This window comes from Pygocentrus nattereri, chromosome 6 (assembly GCF_015220715.1).
Source record: "Pygocentrus nattereri isolate fPygNat1 chromosome 6, fPygNat1.pri, whole genome shotgun sequence".
Lineage (NCBI taxonomy): Eukaryota > Metazoa > Chordata > Actinopteri > Characiformes > Serrasalmidae > Pygocentrus > Pygocentrus nattereri.
Window position 1 is genome coordinate 32,083,450 of NC_051216.1, and position 15,009 is coordinate 32,098,458.

General features: G+C 39.1%; 1 protein-coding gene across 8 annotated transcripts in view; it reads left to right on the forward strand.

Annotated features, from left to right (window-relative positions):
- The window catches only part of kdm6a (lysine (K)-specific demethylase 6A), a 75,630-nt gene that overhangs the window by 25,164 nt on the left and 35,457 nt on the right, over positions 1-15,009 (forward strand). For 3 of the 8 annotated variants that reach the window (XM_017695231.2, XM_017695233.2, XM_017695235.2), the window contains 3 exons: positions 644-702; positions 2,750-2,794; positions 7,793-7,913. In XM_017695231.2, coding sequence (XP_017550720.1) covers positions 644-702; positions 2,750-2,794; positions 7,793-7,913 — 225 coding nt within the window. Of the gene's footprint in view, positions 1-643; positions 703-2,749; positions 2,795-7,792; positions 7,914-11,667; positions 11,736-12,417; positions 12,607-15,009 lie in introns of those variants that run through there. The other 5 variants (XM_037539646.1, XM_017695232.2, XM_037539643.1 and 2 more) reach the window with 4 other exon arrangements.

Sequence of the window (15,009 nt, forward strand, 5' to 3'; positions counted from 1 at the left end):
CCTGTGCGTTTGCTTTTACTAATCACATTTAAAACACAAATGGACTAAAGACTGAACCATTCTTTGTGGTAACAGATGGAACACTTCTTGAAAATAAAAGAAAAATTGTAATTGAAAAATCGTTTTGTATAGTTTTGAGTTATTGCAAATTTTACTTTCAGATGTTAGATTATTGTAAAATGTATCGTTTTCTCATTTCCATGTTTCTACTGTCTGAGGGCTCCATTTACATTATTTTTATAATGTAATGTGTAATACTTTATTAAACATTGTTTTCTCAGTGTTTTGTTTTTTTGAATTGTGTTACTGTAAAATTTCCACATTATTCACACTTCAAATTTAGGGCCCATTAATATAGGCCCAATATACTGGATATACATCCTTGTCTTGCTGATACTTGGTGCCTCAGCCCATGTCGAACTCCTGGTTTCTTTAAGTTCTCTAGTTCTGCTTCCTATTAAACCAAACAGATGTTTAAGCAGTATTGGGTATTTGAAATATTGAATATTTGGAAGTCTGAATCTGAAAATGCATTTAACAGAGTCACAAAGCAATGGCTTCCTTTCATTAGATGAGTGCTCATTTTCTGAATGATAGCCCAAGTCTGTAGTTTGTTTCCAACTGTCTTCTGTCCTCTTTTCAGAATGCTGCCTTTTTATATGGCCTCGGTATGGTTTACTTCCATTACAATGCATTTCAATGGTAAGTACTTCAGTTTTTTTATGCATTTACAGTGCATGTGCTTTGTGATCTGGAGTAATGTTCCAATTGCTTGGTTAATTCTTGAGTTTGTGTTTTGTCATTGTCTACTGGAAATGAAGGAGGAGGATGAGTGTTTCAGTGAGGAAATGTTTTCCGTTAGAAGAATCACAACATGATCTTGCTAATCTTAGTGAGACTTGAATATATCCGAGCAGCTGTTTTTCTGAGAATGAATATTCTTATTAGCATCTGTGGAGTGCCAGGTAATTCATATTTTGGAAGTAAAACCTCCTCACTTTCACTCCTAGAGTGTGATCATAAAACTAGTGTTTCCGGCACATACATAGTTCATTATAAATTTATGGACATCAGACCCCTTGTTATTTTAAATGTACAGTTTATTACCTCTTAATTTTATTTATTTTTATTTTTTTTTGTTTCTCTGACGGTGCTGGTTTCAGGTCTTATGTAGACACAGCAGCCTGCAGTAGACTGTGATGAATTGTAAAGTATGTTGAAAGTACAAATTTGTCAGGTCTACTTTTTATCTTTTTAATAAACATATAATAAACATCACATATTAACTCAGGTTCATGTGCAGATATTTTGTTGCTTTTTTGTAATAGTAAATGTTGCACTCCCATTAATTAAACGTGGTGGATTTGTGGATTTATTTATTTATTTTAAATATAAATCAGGCAGATGAAAAGAGAACACTAAAAGACATTTGTTTGACTGAGTGGCACAGAGCTTAAAATAACCTGCCATCTGCTATATGCCTGTCTGCACACTGGTTTAATGTTTAATTTGAATTCTTCACAAGTGTTTGTACTGTGTACATGACGGTAAAGTCGACAAGAAAAATCTTACCACTTGGCTAGTTTCACTTTTTTTATACTAAAACTCCTGTTGGTGTTAATATTAATATTTACTTATCAGTGGCATATTGATATCTATCTATATTGGGGCCAATATCAGCAGAAAATGCTGAAATTGCTAGATTGCTGTTTACTCAGTCACACACAAACGAGAAATTCTGATTTGATACATTCTTGATTCATTGGACTAATTGTACTCTGGTAATGATTAATGAAGTGCATGAGTTAGTATTCGGGTAACTTCTTCAGATGGCAGTTTACAAATATCAAATCACTATTTGGGCTGTAAACTGTGACAGCTTTTTTTGTGTTCAAAATCAAGTGTACTGTAATATACTTTGCCATAACAAGAGCACGCTGTGAAAAGCTTGGTAAACATGTGGTTGAGGAGGCAGTGGTAGTAGGATGGTAAATAAGCCACTGTAGCTGGTGTTGGCTAGAACCAACAACAATGAAAAGAGATCTTTTCACTGAGAATAAATGTGAAGACATCCACTGTTGCACTGGTTAGCTCTAGTGTTAATGCCAGCCCATTAGCTCATCTGAAGGATGGCCTTCAGTACTTAAGCTCAAGATTCCACTTGGATTCCATTAATTTGTAATTATAAAACATGTTTGTAAATGTACACCTCTGAACAGCTAGTTGTTCAATCACACCACTGACCCCTTTTTTTATTTTAACCTGGTAGCTTTGATCACTGAGTAAACTGAGTACTTGTCATCACACTTTCAACGCTGTGGTGAGTTAGCTTAGTTAACCATGCTCTGCAGTAAGATGCCAAGTTTCAAAAGTCATATGTCAGTTGATCTGGAGTGAAAGAAAAAAACATTTTAATGAAGTGCATGTTAAATGTTACTTATTAATATTGTACTAGCTTGTAAGATGTCATTTCTGTTGGCCATGTTAAATGAACCTAATTGTTTATACTTCAATGGCCATGTGCCAGTCATAATGGCAAAATGTGAGACAGTTACAGGAGGAGGGGGGCTTCGCAGTACTTTCATGCTCATAGACTTTCTATTATGTTTTATTTACCTACTTTTTTAATGATGTTTGTACTGAAAAATGTTAGGCTTCTTAATTGCTTTTAGTAGCTTGCTTAGTGAAAGTGGCAAATATGCATATTTTTGGTGTTTACTACTGGGGGTGCCCTCTTTCTTTGTCTTAGGCCAGTGCAGCCCACCTCCTCAGATGCCTATTCTGGACAGAGAAGGTAGGCATGCCGTGCTGGTTTTGTAAGGGTATGCCTCAGACATGCTCATACATGACCATGTGCATTTTTTTCCATAATTTTAAAACATTAATGATTAACTGTTAACATAAGATGTAAAAATCTACATTTACATTTGAGAAAAGATGTTGGAAAATTAAGCAAGCCCTGCTTACAAGCACGCTGCTTAGACCCACCTTTATCTTGATTAATTATTTATTTGATATAAACGCAGAGCTTTATTGTAGGATTTGTTTTGGTTCTTGAGGCTGGAGATTACACATTAGCTCTCCAGAGTTCATGACTTAGCCATACATTCCTACATTCTCTTTGCTCTAACTGATGAGGTAATCTTCCTCCAGCAAGCACACACACACACACACACACACACACATTTCCCAGCAGTGGGATTTAACTTTCCTGGAGAGGCCTTTTGAGAAAACTTGGAACTGTGACAGCAGCATCCAGCTTTTCGAGGCCAGAGAGGCTGAGACTGAATATGACGCATAGCTGCGTGTGTGTGTGTGTGTGTGTGTGTGTGTGTGTGTGTGTGTGTGTGTGTGTGTGTGTGTGTGTATATATATATATATATATATATATATATATATATATATATATATATATATATATATATATATATATATATATATATATATATATAAGCAATAAAACACGAAAGCGAGTGTATTATTGTGTGTTATTTCACAATAACATAGTCCCTCTCATGTTCTATTGCTTATATGCTTCGAGTGTTCTGTTGATTTTATACAACAGTTAAATAAAGTTAGAAATGAATAAATTGGACGGTGAATGTGGCATTTAATGTGTTTTAATGTTAGCAATGCCTTCCACCAAATTATAGTTCCTTAACAAGTAACTTGTTGCTACATCAGAGTAACAGACTCTGCTCACTTGCCGCATAGCCGGCAGTTCGTTCTCCAGCTCCTTACACTAAATTCCAAAACTGTCGTCACCGCTGAGCAGCTTTTTTGTTTTATTTTTTCCTCTAGGTTTTCTTCTGTCACAGCTGCCGACTGAAAAGCTTGCTCAGCGGTAATAACAGTTTGGGAATTTAGTGTAGTCTCATCCGGCCAAATTGGCTGTCGGTCAAATGTGATCTTAGAAGTCTCCATTTTTTTGTTTGTGCGCAAAGTGAGAAGGGAAAACGTTCAAATGGCTTGAGCGTCTCCTACAGCTGTCAAAGTTGTTGCTTAGCAACGGCGTCTCAGCAGAGTGATAGTGTTTGTGAAAAACCTGCTTAGCTGTAACTAACTGTTGTATAAATAGTCATATATATTTATATATACTTTTGAAAGAGGTGGTGGTAGTAAGACGTCAGTTGCTTTATTTTTGCCCAATTTTTGTTTAGTCATTTTATTGTATTGGCGCATGGAAAGTATTCTCCATTTGTAATTGAAGCCAAAGGCTGTAGTTAAGCAGTGAAAATGCCCAAAACCAAAATTTAATTCACACCTGGCCAAAACCCAGAAGGGGTGTGTGGGGGTGTGGTGTTTTTTTTTTTTTTTTTTTTTTTTTTTTTTTTTTTTTTTTTTTTTTGATAGTTTGTTTATGCTTTTGAATAGATGTACTAAACATGAAAACTACAAAGTAATTAAAAAATACTTTTATTGTTGAAATGTATAGAATATATAATTTACATAAAACAAGCTAAAAATATTAAACTGTCTAAAATTCAACCCCAATTCCAGTGAAGTTGGGACATTGTGCAAAACATGAATAAAAACAGAATACGAGGATTTGCGAATCCTTTTCAACCTATATTCAATTGAATACACTACTTTATTGTTTTTTGCAAATATTCTCATTTTGAATTTGATGCCTGCAACACGTTCCAAAGAAGCTGGGACAGGGGCAGCAAAAGACTGGGAAAGTTGAGGAATGCTCAAAAAAACACCTGTTTGGAACATTCCATAGGTGAACAGGAAGCATCCCTGAAAGCCTCAGTAGTTCACAAGTAAGGACGGGGCGAAGTTCACCACTTTGTGAACAACTGCGTGAGCAAATAGTCCAACAGTTTAAAAACAACGTTTCTCAATGTGCAATTGCAAGGAATTTAGGGATTTCATCATCTACAGTCCATAATATCATCAAAAGATTCCCCAAATCTTTAGAAATCTCTGCAAGTAAACGGCAAGGTAGAAAACCAACATTGAATGCCCGTGACCTTCGATCCCTCAGGCAACACTGCATTAAAAACAGACATCATTCTGTAATGGATATTACCACATGGGCTCAGGAACACTTCAGAAAACCACTGTCAGTGAACACAGTTCGTCGCTCCATCTACAAGTGCAAGTTAAAACTCTGCCATGCAAAGCGAAAGCCACATATCAACAACACCCAGAAACGCCGCCGGCTTCTCTGGGCCCGAGCTCATCTGAGATGGACTGGCGCAAAGTGGAAAAGTGTCCTGTGGTCTGACGAGTCCACATTTCAAATCATGGACGTCATGTCCTCGGGGCCAAAGAGGAAAAGGACTGTCCGGACAGCGCAAAGTTCAAAAGCCAGCATCTCTGATGGTGTGGGGGTGTGTTAGTGCCCATGACATGGGTAACTTGCACGTCTGTGAAGGCACCATTAATGCTGAAAGGTACATACAGGTTTTGGAGCAACATATGCCGCCATCCAAGCAACGTCTTTTTCAGGGACCTCCCCGCTTATTTCAGCAAGACAATGCCAAGCCACATTCTGCACGTTACAACAGCGTAGCTTCGTAGTAAAAGAGTGTGGGTACTAGACTGGCCTGCCTGCAGTCCAGACCTGTCTCCCATTGAAAATGTGTGGTGCATTATGAAGCTCAAAATACGACAACGGAGACCCCGGACTGTTGAGCAACTGAAGTTCTACATCAAGCAAGAATGGGAAAGAATTCCACCTACAAAGCTTCAACAATTAGTGTCATCAGTTCCCAAACGTTTACTGAGTGTTGTGAAAAGGAAAGGTGATGTAACACCGTGGTAAACATGCCCCTGTCCCAACTTCTTTGGAATGTGTTACAGGCATCAAATTCAAAATGAGTGAATATTTGCAAAAAACAATAAAGTTTATCCGTTTTAACATTAAATATCTTGTCTTTGTAGTGTATTCAATTGAATATAGGTTGAAAAGGATTTGTTTTACACAATGTCCCAAATTCATTGGAATTGGGGTTGTACAAAATGTGCTTTGACAATAAATAATTCAGTGTCCTTGATAACAGATGATCAGAGGCAACAATATTCATTACTCTCTACTTTAGTCATTTGTGATTATTTATTTATTTATTTATTTATTTTTCTCCCCCCATCTTTCTGTGGCTATAGATAGCATTGGTGTGCTAGCAAGGACTTTCCTTTTAGCTCTTCTTTTTCTGTTATATTCTGCGTATAGAGTAGGATATTGTGTCCAAGTGGTGCCAAACCTGTACTGGAGAGGTTTCAGCCACTTTTGACCATGAAATTTTGGTGTGTTCTTACTGTAATGTAGGGATTTAATTAGTTTGATTTCACTTGATAATACAATGAAAGTGTTATACAAAGATGTATAAGAACACAAAATGTAAATAAAAACAGAATGCACTGATGTGCAAATTTAAACTCTGTCATTAAAAATGGTACAAAGAACAGGAACATGTTTCACAGATGTGAGTAGATTGAACTTTATACGTTGGCAGTGTGGGTTGACAAACAGCAGTAAGAATACCCAGTAATAAATCTGTATCACCAGTATTTCATGGAAAGGCAATTACTTTTTTTATGATATTTATGTTCTGGATAGATTTTTGTGTCAGCATCCTGTGACCGCCGATGAAGGACTAGAGAATGATCAACTTAAACTGTGCAACAACAGATAAGCTATTGTATCGTACATTGCTCATGTCCAATATGTGCCTTAATGTGAATCGTTTTGCCAGGGACAGTAGAGATGCAGAGAGAGGGTAGTCAGCTGTAGTGCATCTTTTTTGCTAATTAGACTAGCTGATGTCCAGAAACGGTGAGAATATATTTCTCTGACAGACTAACTTGTTGGCACATCATCCACTAAGAACAAAAGGAGTCATTTAGCAGACAGAGTTTTCAGCATCCGGCTAGCTCTAGTGTTAGCTGACTGGCAGACTGCTATACTGTACTGCTTGATGTTTTGTGCCACTAACACCAGAGCTGTCATGTTATTGCTTTACTTATCAGATCCCCCCCGACCACATGCAGTTTAACTGAATATCTGTTCATTAACTCTTATGGATACTGGAACATCAAGATTAGTCAGAATTTATTATTGTTGGTGCAGAAATTAAAAAAAATTCTGGATATGCAAGATAAGCATTGACAAGCAGACTAAAATGAGCTAATAGTTTTGTAGGAATTTGTGTTTCCATTGGTGTATGAACAGGTTTTTTTTGGTGCTGTGTAATTCCTCCGATGGCCCTCTAATAGAGGCTTCTCTTGTGCTGCGTTTATTAATTTGTCCTATAGTTAAAGCCTTGATCTGCAGCGAATGCAGTAGAGAGTGGGGAGGGGAAACGAGGATGTGAGTTCAGTGAGTTCAGTGAGCCCCGCTCACAGTTTCAGACTTGTGTTTGCATTCGCTGAGGATGCATAAGCAAGCAGAACTCACTGCTGTGAGTCGACCACATGTTCCTCTTCATTTAGACCGATGCATTGCTCATGTTTAATTGCCGTTGTGTTGTTTGGTGCTTTGTTCATAGTCACTATACCTACGTGCATGCCCTTGCTAGTGTTTTGGCCAAGACATGGTGGTGTTTCCATGGTAACTGTTTTTTCCCTCTACTTCTGTCCATTCAAAATGTCTGGACAGGCTAAAATAATAGCTTATGTATGTCATTTGTAAATTGGAGTATTTGTCATCATATGAATTTGTGTTTAGGCATTTTGTTCAACATATGGTGTCAGAAACCGCTTTCATTGCGCAACATTAGTAAATATTTGTAGGGGAGAATGCTTTTCACTCAGAATGCTTTTTCTGCTTTTCTGTCTGCTGCAGGGCGATAAAGGCCTTTCAGGAGGTGCTCTACATTGACCCCAGCTTCTCAAGAGCCAAGGAGATCCATCTACGGTTGGGGCTGATGTTTAAAGTTAATACAGACTTTGAGTCAAGCTTGAAGGTAGGTCTGCTTTCTTGCTCTTTAAGCAGGACCTCAGAATAGAATGTGGAGTGGTGGATCTGTCCAGTGTGACTAAGACATCAGGATCCTGTTATTGATCATGTGTACAGTACTGTGAAAAAGTCAGAGACCCCTCTTCACTTTAATCATTTGAACTTATTCTGCATTTTGACTTGTATTCAAGTCAATAAGTGGTGGTCTCTAACTTTTATATAGCTGTATATGTATCATAAATATTTCTTCACACATGGAAGAAGCATGTTCTATTAGTTGTGTGTTCTTTTAACTGTCATTTTTGTTGGCTGATGACTTGAAATTTGCACACTGCTCCGTTTCCGGTGTTTGCTAAAGTGTTGCTGTAGGTCTACATTTCTGTTTGATATCAGATGTTCTGAATTCACATTTTGTTCTCCAACAAGAGCTCAGTTTTCTTCAAGTTCTTCATATGAGGCCTGTTAGTCTAGTTACCAGACCTCCTGGATTGTTGTAAGGTCGAGCATCTTGAGCTGAGAAGTATGTTACTGAGTGTGTTTCCTCACCTCTTGCTGTTTACAGCATTTGTCTGATTTTTCAGTATTTCTGAAAAGATTGTCTTTGGTTGAAGAGGCCACTGTCTAAACTGATTCATGGTTGCACTTGATGATCTGGGTAAAAGTGTTTATGTATTTCTGTTTTACACGATGTACATTGAACAGGTTTCCTTATTTTACAATTGATTTAAAGACATAAAAAAAGTGTGGCAGATTTAGTGGCAGTTTAGAAGTCATCACATGAGAATATTATCAAGTCCTCAAATTGTCCTCAACATAGGTGTATTTTCTTCTTGCAGTTTCTGTTGTAGGTGTAACAACGAAATAAAGCCCCTTTGTTTGTTGCAGCATCTAAAGCCTCGCCCTCGTAGTGTGTGTGTGTGTGTGTGTGTGTGTGTGTGTGTGTGTGTGTGTAGGTTAGATTGCCTGAGTACTGGTGCTCACTGAGTAGTAACAGAATGTCATAAATAAAGTGAACATCTCTTATTATCTGATGAAGTTGGCTATTTAGTTAACATTAAGTCTTTTGGAAATCAGAGGTCACCTTGTTGGTATTAAATAGGCTCTTAAATTTTCTCAGAAAGCAGTAAACTAGTGGTCACTATCCTTGGTCCTGGACATCTACCTTCTTGTAAAGTGTAGTTCGAACAGTGGTGTGCCACACCCTTTCCAGCTAATTAACTCCTTATTGGCTGGATCCCATGCATTAACGTTGGGTAGGCAGCATTTTACAAGCAGGTTGGAATTAAACTGTGGGGAAGTAGAAGGTTTGGTGACCAGTGCACTACACCGTAAGCTAGTGGGTAAGTACATTAGCTAGCTCATCAATGACTCTTATTGTTAGCTGCTTAGCTACATGCACAGTTTAGAACAAAATGAGCCTGTGCTAGCCGCAGAGACTGGTTTGTTTCAAGAGTATGTATTTTGTTGACAGCTGCTGGAATATGAGGAGTATTATTTTTTTTTTTCCCCCCACTCTAAATTACTGACACCCCACCTTTTAACATATCTGGAAGATCTGTGAAAGAATTTTATCATAAGAAGTCATTTCTTTTAAATAAGAGTATCTCTGTTCCATCCAAATAGACTTTTTTCCTTTCTCTCTGAAAAGGCTATTAGTTACAAGCACCAACATTTTGACTTTGAACACAACATTGAGATGTTGTGTTCTCCTTTCTCTGGTTTCTCTGGCCTCTACTGGTATCCACTGAGGGTCAGAGATGAAATGCTTTTAGTATCCCAGCATCCTTTTTAATACAGTGGTGTGCTTGCTGACTTGCCATCTGGGTCATGTTGCCTAATAAGGGAAGCGAGGAGCCACTGTGCTGTTGCTGTATCAACTTCCTCCTTCTCATCCCTTCATCTTTCTCTTGTCTCCCCTCATCTGTTCTTTCTCCTCCTTAGCAGAATCATGAATGGTATTCAAATTGTAGCTGAGCAGTGCAGCTAGCAGAGCAGCTTCTGGGCTGCTTAATATTATAATTGAATTTGTAGATATCATACAGTTTAGAGGGTGGGGGTGGTGTGTGTGTGTGTGTGTGTGTGTGTGTGTGTGTGTGTGTGTGTGTGTGTGTGTGTGTGTGTGTGTGTGTACACACACACACACACACACACAGTTTTATGGTCACTGGTATATATGAAGTTTGATAACACAAGGAGAAAGATGACCTGTCCATGGTCAACTCACAGATATGAGCAGGTGCTGTTAATGTGCCTTTAGCTGTTGGAGAACTAGGTCCGAGCACACCTTAGCTTCAGATAGACTCATGTATGTTGTACGTTTTCTTGGTTATGTGTACATTTTTAGTAGCTGATAGAAGGTTGGAAAAGATTTACAGATTATTGGCAAAAAACTCCAACATTATAAGATACTGAAGCACATGATCTTTATTACTTGTGCGGTTAACAAAAATGTCAGTTATCTTAGTAGAATAGGCAGTTCTGTACTGTGATTGCAATTGATTAGTTAGGCTAAAGCAAGCCTGTTTTATACCTCTGCTTACACAGCAAAATGGCGAGGTACAACATATTTGGAGTGTTTTGTACATGCTTCTAATGGCATGTAACTTGCAGCAAAAGCAGAAACTTTATATGCAGTGAAACTGCACCCCTGCTGTCGTCGTTTTCACGACAGTTGATAACTAGGTCTGTGACTGTGATAATCAACTCATCAGTTAATTGAGACTTGCAGTTATTTAATCTCGCTGCCATCATTTTCAAGTTATTATATTTCTTTATCAGTGTCAATCAAAGAAGTTTGGTTCCAGATATCACCTCAGTGTCTCAAGCCTTGTCATGGATTTGTTCCATTCCATCACCAGCACACCTGATTTAATGTAACGAAGGATTGATTAGCCAAGAAAGGTGTTGGATGGTAACTAGTAGTATTACCTGACTTCCTTGTGACAGCTTTGGAAGTAGTCCAGCCAAAATACTGACATACCTAAGCAATGTTTTTGATAGATGGATGGGTGGGTGTGTGGGTGGGTGGGTGTGGGTGGGTGTGGGTGGGTGTGGGTGGGTGTGGGTGGGTGTGGGTGGGTGTGGGTGTGTGTGTGCATATATATATATATACACAGAGATCAGGTCCATCCATAAAACGCTCCAGCTGATTAACTTTGAAGCAGGCTCTGGACCTTTTCAGCCATCTTCTCAACGCCACTCTCTCTGTCTGTCTCTCACACTCACTCTCTCTCTCTATTTCTCTCTCTCTCTCTCTCTCTCTCTCTCTCTCTCTCTCTCTCTCTCTCTCTCGCTCGCTCGCTCGCTCGCTCGCTCGCTCGCTCGCTCGCGCGCTCTCACACTCGCTCACTGTCTCTCTCTCTCTCTCTCTCTCTCTCTCTCTCTCTCTCTCTCTCTCTCTCTCTCTCTCTCTCTCTCTCTCTCTCTCTCTTACACTCTGTCTGTCTCTCAATTTCTCTCTCTCGCGCTCTCTCTCTGTCTCTCAATTTCTGTCTCTCACACTCTCTCTCACACACTCTCTCTCTCTGTCTGTCTCTCTCTCTCTCTCTCTCTCTCTCTCTCTCTCTCTCTCTCTCTCTCTCTCTCTCTCTCTCTCTCTCTCTCTCTCTCTCTCTCTCCGTCTATGAAGCTGCTGAAGACAGTGTTGGCTGGCTGCCAGCCCTGTGATTACGCACTGACTCTGTGTGTGTCCCACTTATGGGTAACAAAGGCGCAGCTCTGAGAGGGAGGCATCAGTGCACATTGTAGCTGGTGTGCTCTTTTCTGTCCAGTCCTGCTGGCCCTTGCCATTCTCCACAGAACTCATGGGCCCCACCTCTTTTACCAGCTGGTAAGTGCTCGTAATAGGAAGTGACAGGGCTTTTATCTTACTAGCTCATCACAGTTGTGTGAGCCTAAAGGATGTGTTTAATGATCTGCCTTCAGAGTGTTTTCTGTACTTTATTATTAGGTACAAAAGTGGTCATCCAAGCACTTGGATTGCCTTTGTGTTGATCTCTAATGCTGCATTTTCACGTTGACACCGGGGTGGATAAAAAGAGGTTGTTCTGTGATTTATAGTGGTATGTAGCATCGTGTGGTTATTTAAGATGGAATGTGTCCATTTTTTTATTGTCTTTTGGGCTCCTACTGTACCACTGTAAAGAGGGCCTTGGCACACCGTCTCTGTAATCTGCCAACAGGGTGCTGATTTTGACCTGCAGCAGCTGGAGAACAAGGTTGTTTCAATGCCTAACATTACCAGAGGGAAATTCCACAATTAGAAACAGTTCTGCTATTTTGACTGAACTGAATGGCACTTCTGCTGCTGCTTTTCTTTTTCCCTGCCCCCAAACCAACAACTTGCTTGCTATTTTCCCTTCCTTTTCTTTTTCACTGGAAACTGCTGGTAGAGGCTACAACAAGCATATGAAGTGTGTGATTGAGGTGCCTGGAGGTATAGTGTGTGTGTGTGTGTGTGTGTGTGTGTGTGTGTGTGTGTGTGTGTGTGTGTGTGAGTGAGAGAGTCTGTAAGCGAGAGAGAGCAGCATGTCATCTCTCAGCTGCTGCTCTCTTGAATAGTAATCAGTGTTGGAAGGAGAGGGAGAAGCTGGCAATCCTGCTCCATTATCTTCTAGCCAGTGCCATAGAGCTCATATAGGATGTACAATCAGAGGAGAGATGACCTGCATAGCAGGTTTGGTAATGTGTGCTTTGGATAGGTAGGTGGTTTATTTTCTTAAAATTCTTTTGTTGTTTCTAGTATGTGGAGTCTGCATTGTCTTGATTTTAATGGCTGTGCTTTGAGATGGATCCATAGCACTGATTTTAAGTAGTTCCTGTTTTAATCTGCTTGACATTTGTTTGCTGGTTTGTGGCAAGAAGCTCTTTTACCAGTACATTTTCTAAAGGGGACCCCTCACTTCTTTCATGGTGTTTTATATTCAAGGGGCATTCTGTATAATCGTCATCATCAGCATCATAATCATCATCATCATAGGGAAGAACTAATATTGGACGATTTGAATGTGATGATTGATGCTCTATATCCGGTAGTATATTGTAATTCCTGTCATTGTCTTTGCTCTGTTGTTGCTATGCTCATAGGAAGTTGGCTGCATTTTTTTAAATTTAACTTGTTACACTATTGGGGTTCATTGTTTTATTAAACCAGAGGAAAGCAGATTATAACTTGTTAATACATTTTGTCTTCAGTGGACTGAATAACTGCATATGTAGAACAGAGAATATAAAAAGTGTTGTGCTTGGTAACCAGTGTACTAGAGGTTAAGGTATTTGTTCTCATTCAACTGACCTTGTAGTAATTAGTGTTGACGTTTTTTTTTGTGTATTATCTGATTTATGCCCTTTCCATTCTTGACCAGTCCCTTACGGTCTCTTTTGCAGTTTCACTTTGGATTATAGTTAATTGACTGTGCTCTGTTTGTGTGCCATGTATTGAAGTGGAATTGACATGTTCTGCCAACAAAATGTATGCTTAAGCAAACTGAACAAGATTTTCAGAACGTCAGCAGAAATTCTTTTCAACCTAACAAGAAGTAGTAGTTTTTAAACAATTGTGTTAATGTAAGCAGAATGTTGAACCATCTGATGGGGCGGGTTCAATACTGTAATAAACTGTAATATTGTAATAAACAGTTCAATACTGTAATAAACCTAGCCTGAGAGGGCATAGTCTTAAATAGGGTTGGACAATATAATAGTAATAAAGTGTGCTGCTAAAAATAACAAGTGTTTTAAAAGCGATTACTGCATTTAAAATGATACGTTCTGTGTCTGAACAGTTAAATAGATGCATTTCCATTTGTATTTTGGAGAGGCTCACTGATTGGTGGCGTTGGGAGCTCACCAAGGGGTGGCATTGAAGGGGGGAAAATGGGAAAAATCAGAGGCAGGAAAAACAAGCATGACAGTAGCTTCACGATGGCTAAGAGCCACACACACACACCACTGAACATGTTTGATTTCAGCTTTCGTTCTAACACCAGGCACACGACTTTACGTTCTCGGGTATTCACCAGAAGTGTCATTGTGGCATCGCTTAGCTGGAGCAAAGCCTGTGCTGTGATGCGTGGTAGAGTTGGCCAGCTAACTACGCTTTTTTTTTTAAATGCTGCATTACCAAACACCACAGGTTTTAACTTTGTCAGTCCAGTACCAGTTGCTCAGTTTTTATTCTTATATTCTTATTCTTATATTTTTTTCATCTGTACTTGGTACCAGTTAATCACACTCAAGCCTGCACTGTGCTGTGTGGCGCTGTTTGGTCTGTAGCCTGCTTGTGAAGCTACGTTAAGTTAGCCGATGAAGTTACTTGAAACACCAAGAAACGGCTTTAATTTTACCTTTCTGTCCCTTCAGCACCATGTACTCAACTTCTCTTTCTTACTGTATTATTGAAACTTGTGTCGCAGCTTTAGTTAGTCAAGCAGTTCTGTTATCATTCAGGTTAAGCTAATGCTAATGCTCTCCTAGTTAGCAACACTGTTTAACATTGAATCAGTTGTTTATCCGTTTTTCTTCTCTTTTAAAATAATACAGGAGGCAATGGTGAAAAATCTTCAGAAATGCTTTTACTTGCTCTACAACACTTGGTATGCGGGGTGTTGGTGTCATGTAGGAATGTGCGTTCTGACAAATTTGAGTATTAGTTTATGAACGAATATCCGGTTAACCAGGAAAAACTAGGACAAACAAAAGCGTTCTTTGAAAATAATACAGGTGCGTACACTTAAACACCTGAGGGACATCAGAAGGTTTTTGTGTTGGATAAGTAACAAAGGCTTCAGATAGCTGATGAGCTTACTGAGCTAACTAGAGTCCTGTTGCTGATGAGGACTCATTGTTCTAGAGATGCTTTTTCATGTTCGTTTGGATGGAGCCATTACAGACTTAGGAAGAAAAGGTGCGCAATTGTCACTTGGCCAGTACCCCTCTTTTCACTGGGGCAGTACCCTCAGGGGTACATCGAAATACTTTTTATTCAGGGAACATAACTGTCGCATAACTCCATACAGGCTGTCTCGTGTCCAGACTCTTTATTTTATTGTTCTGTTTAGAACATTAGGCTATGAAAAGCTACAAATATGTACTTTTCTGCTGGG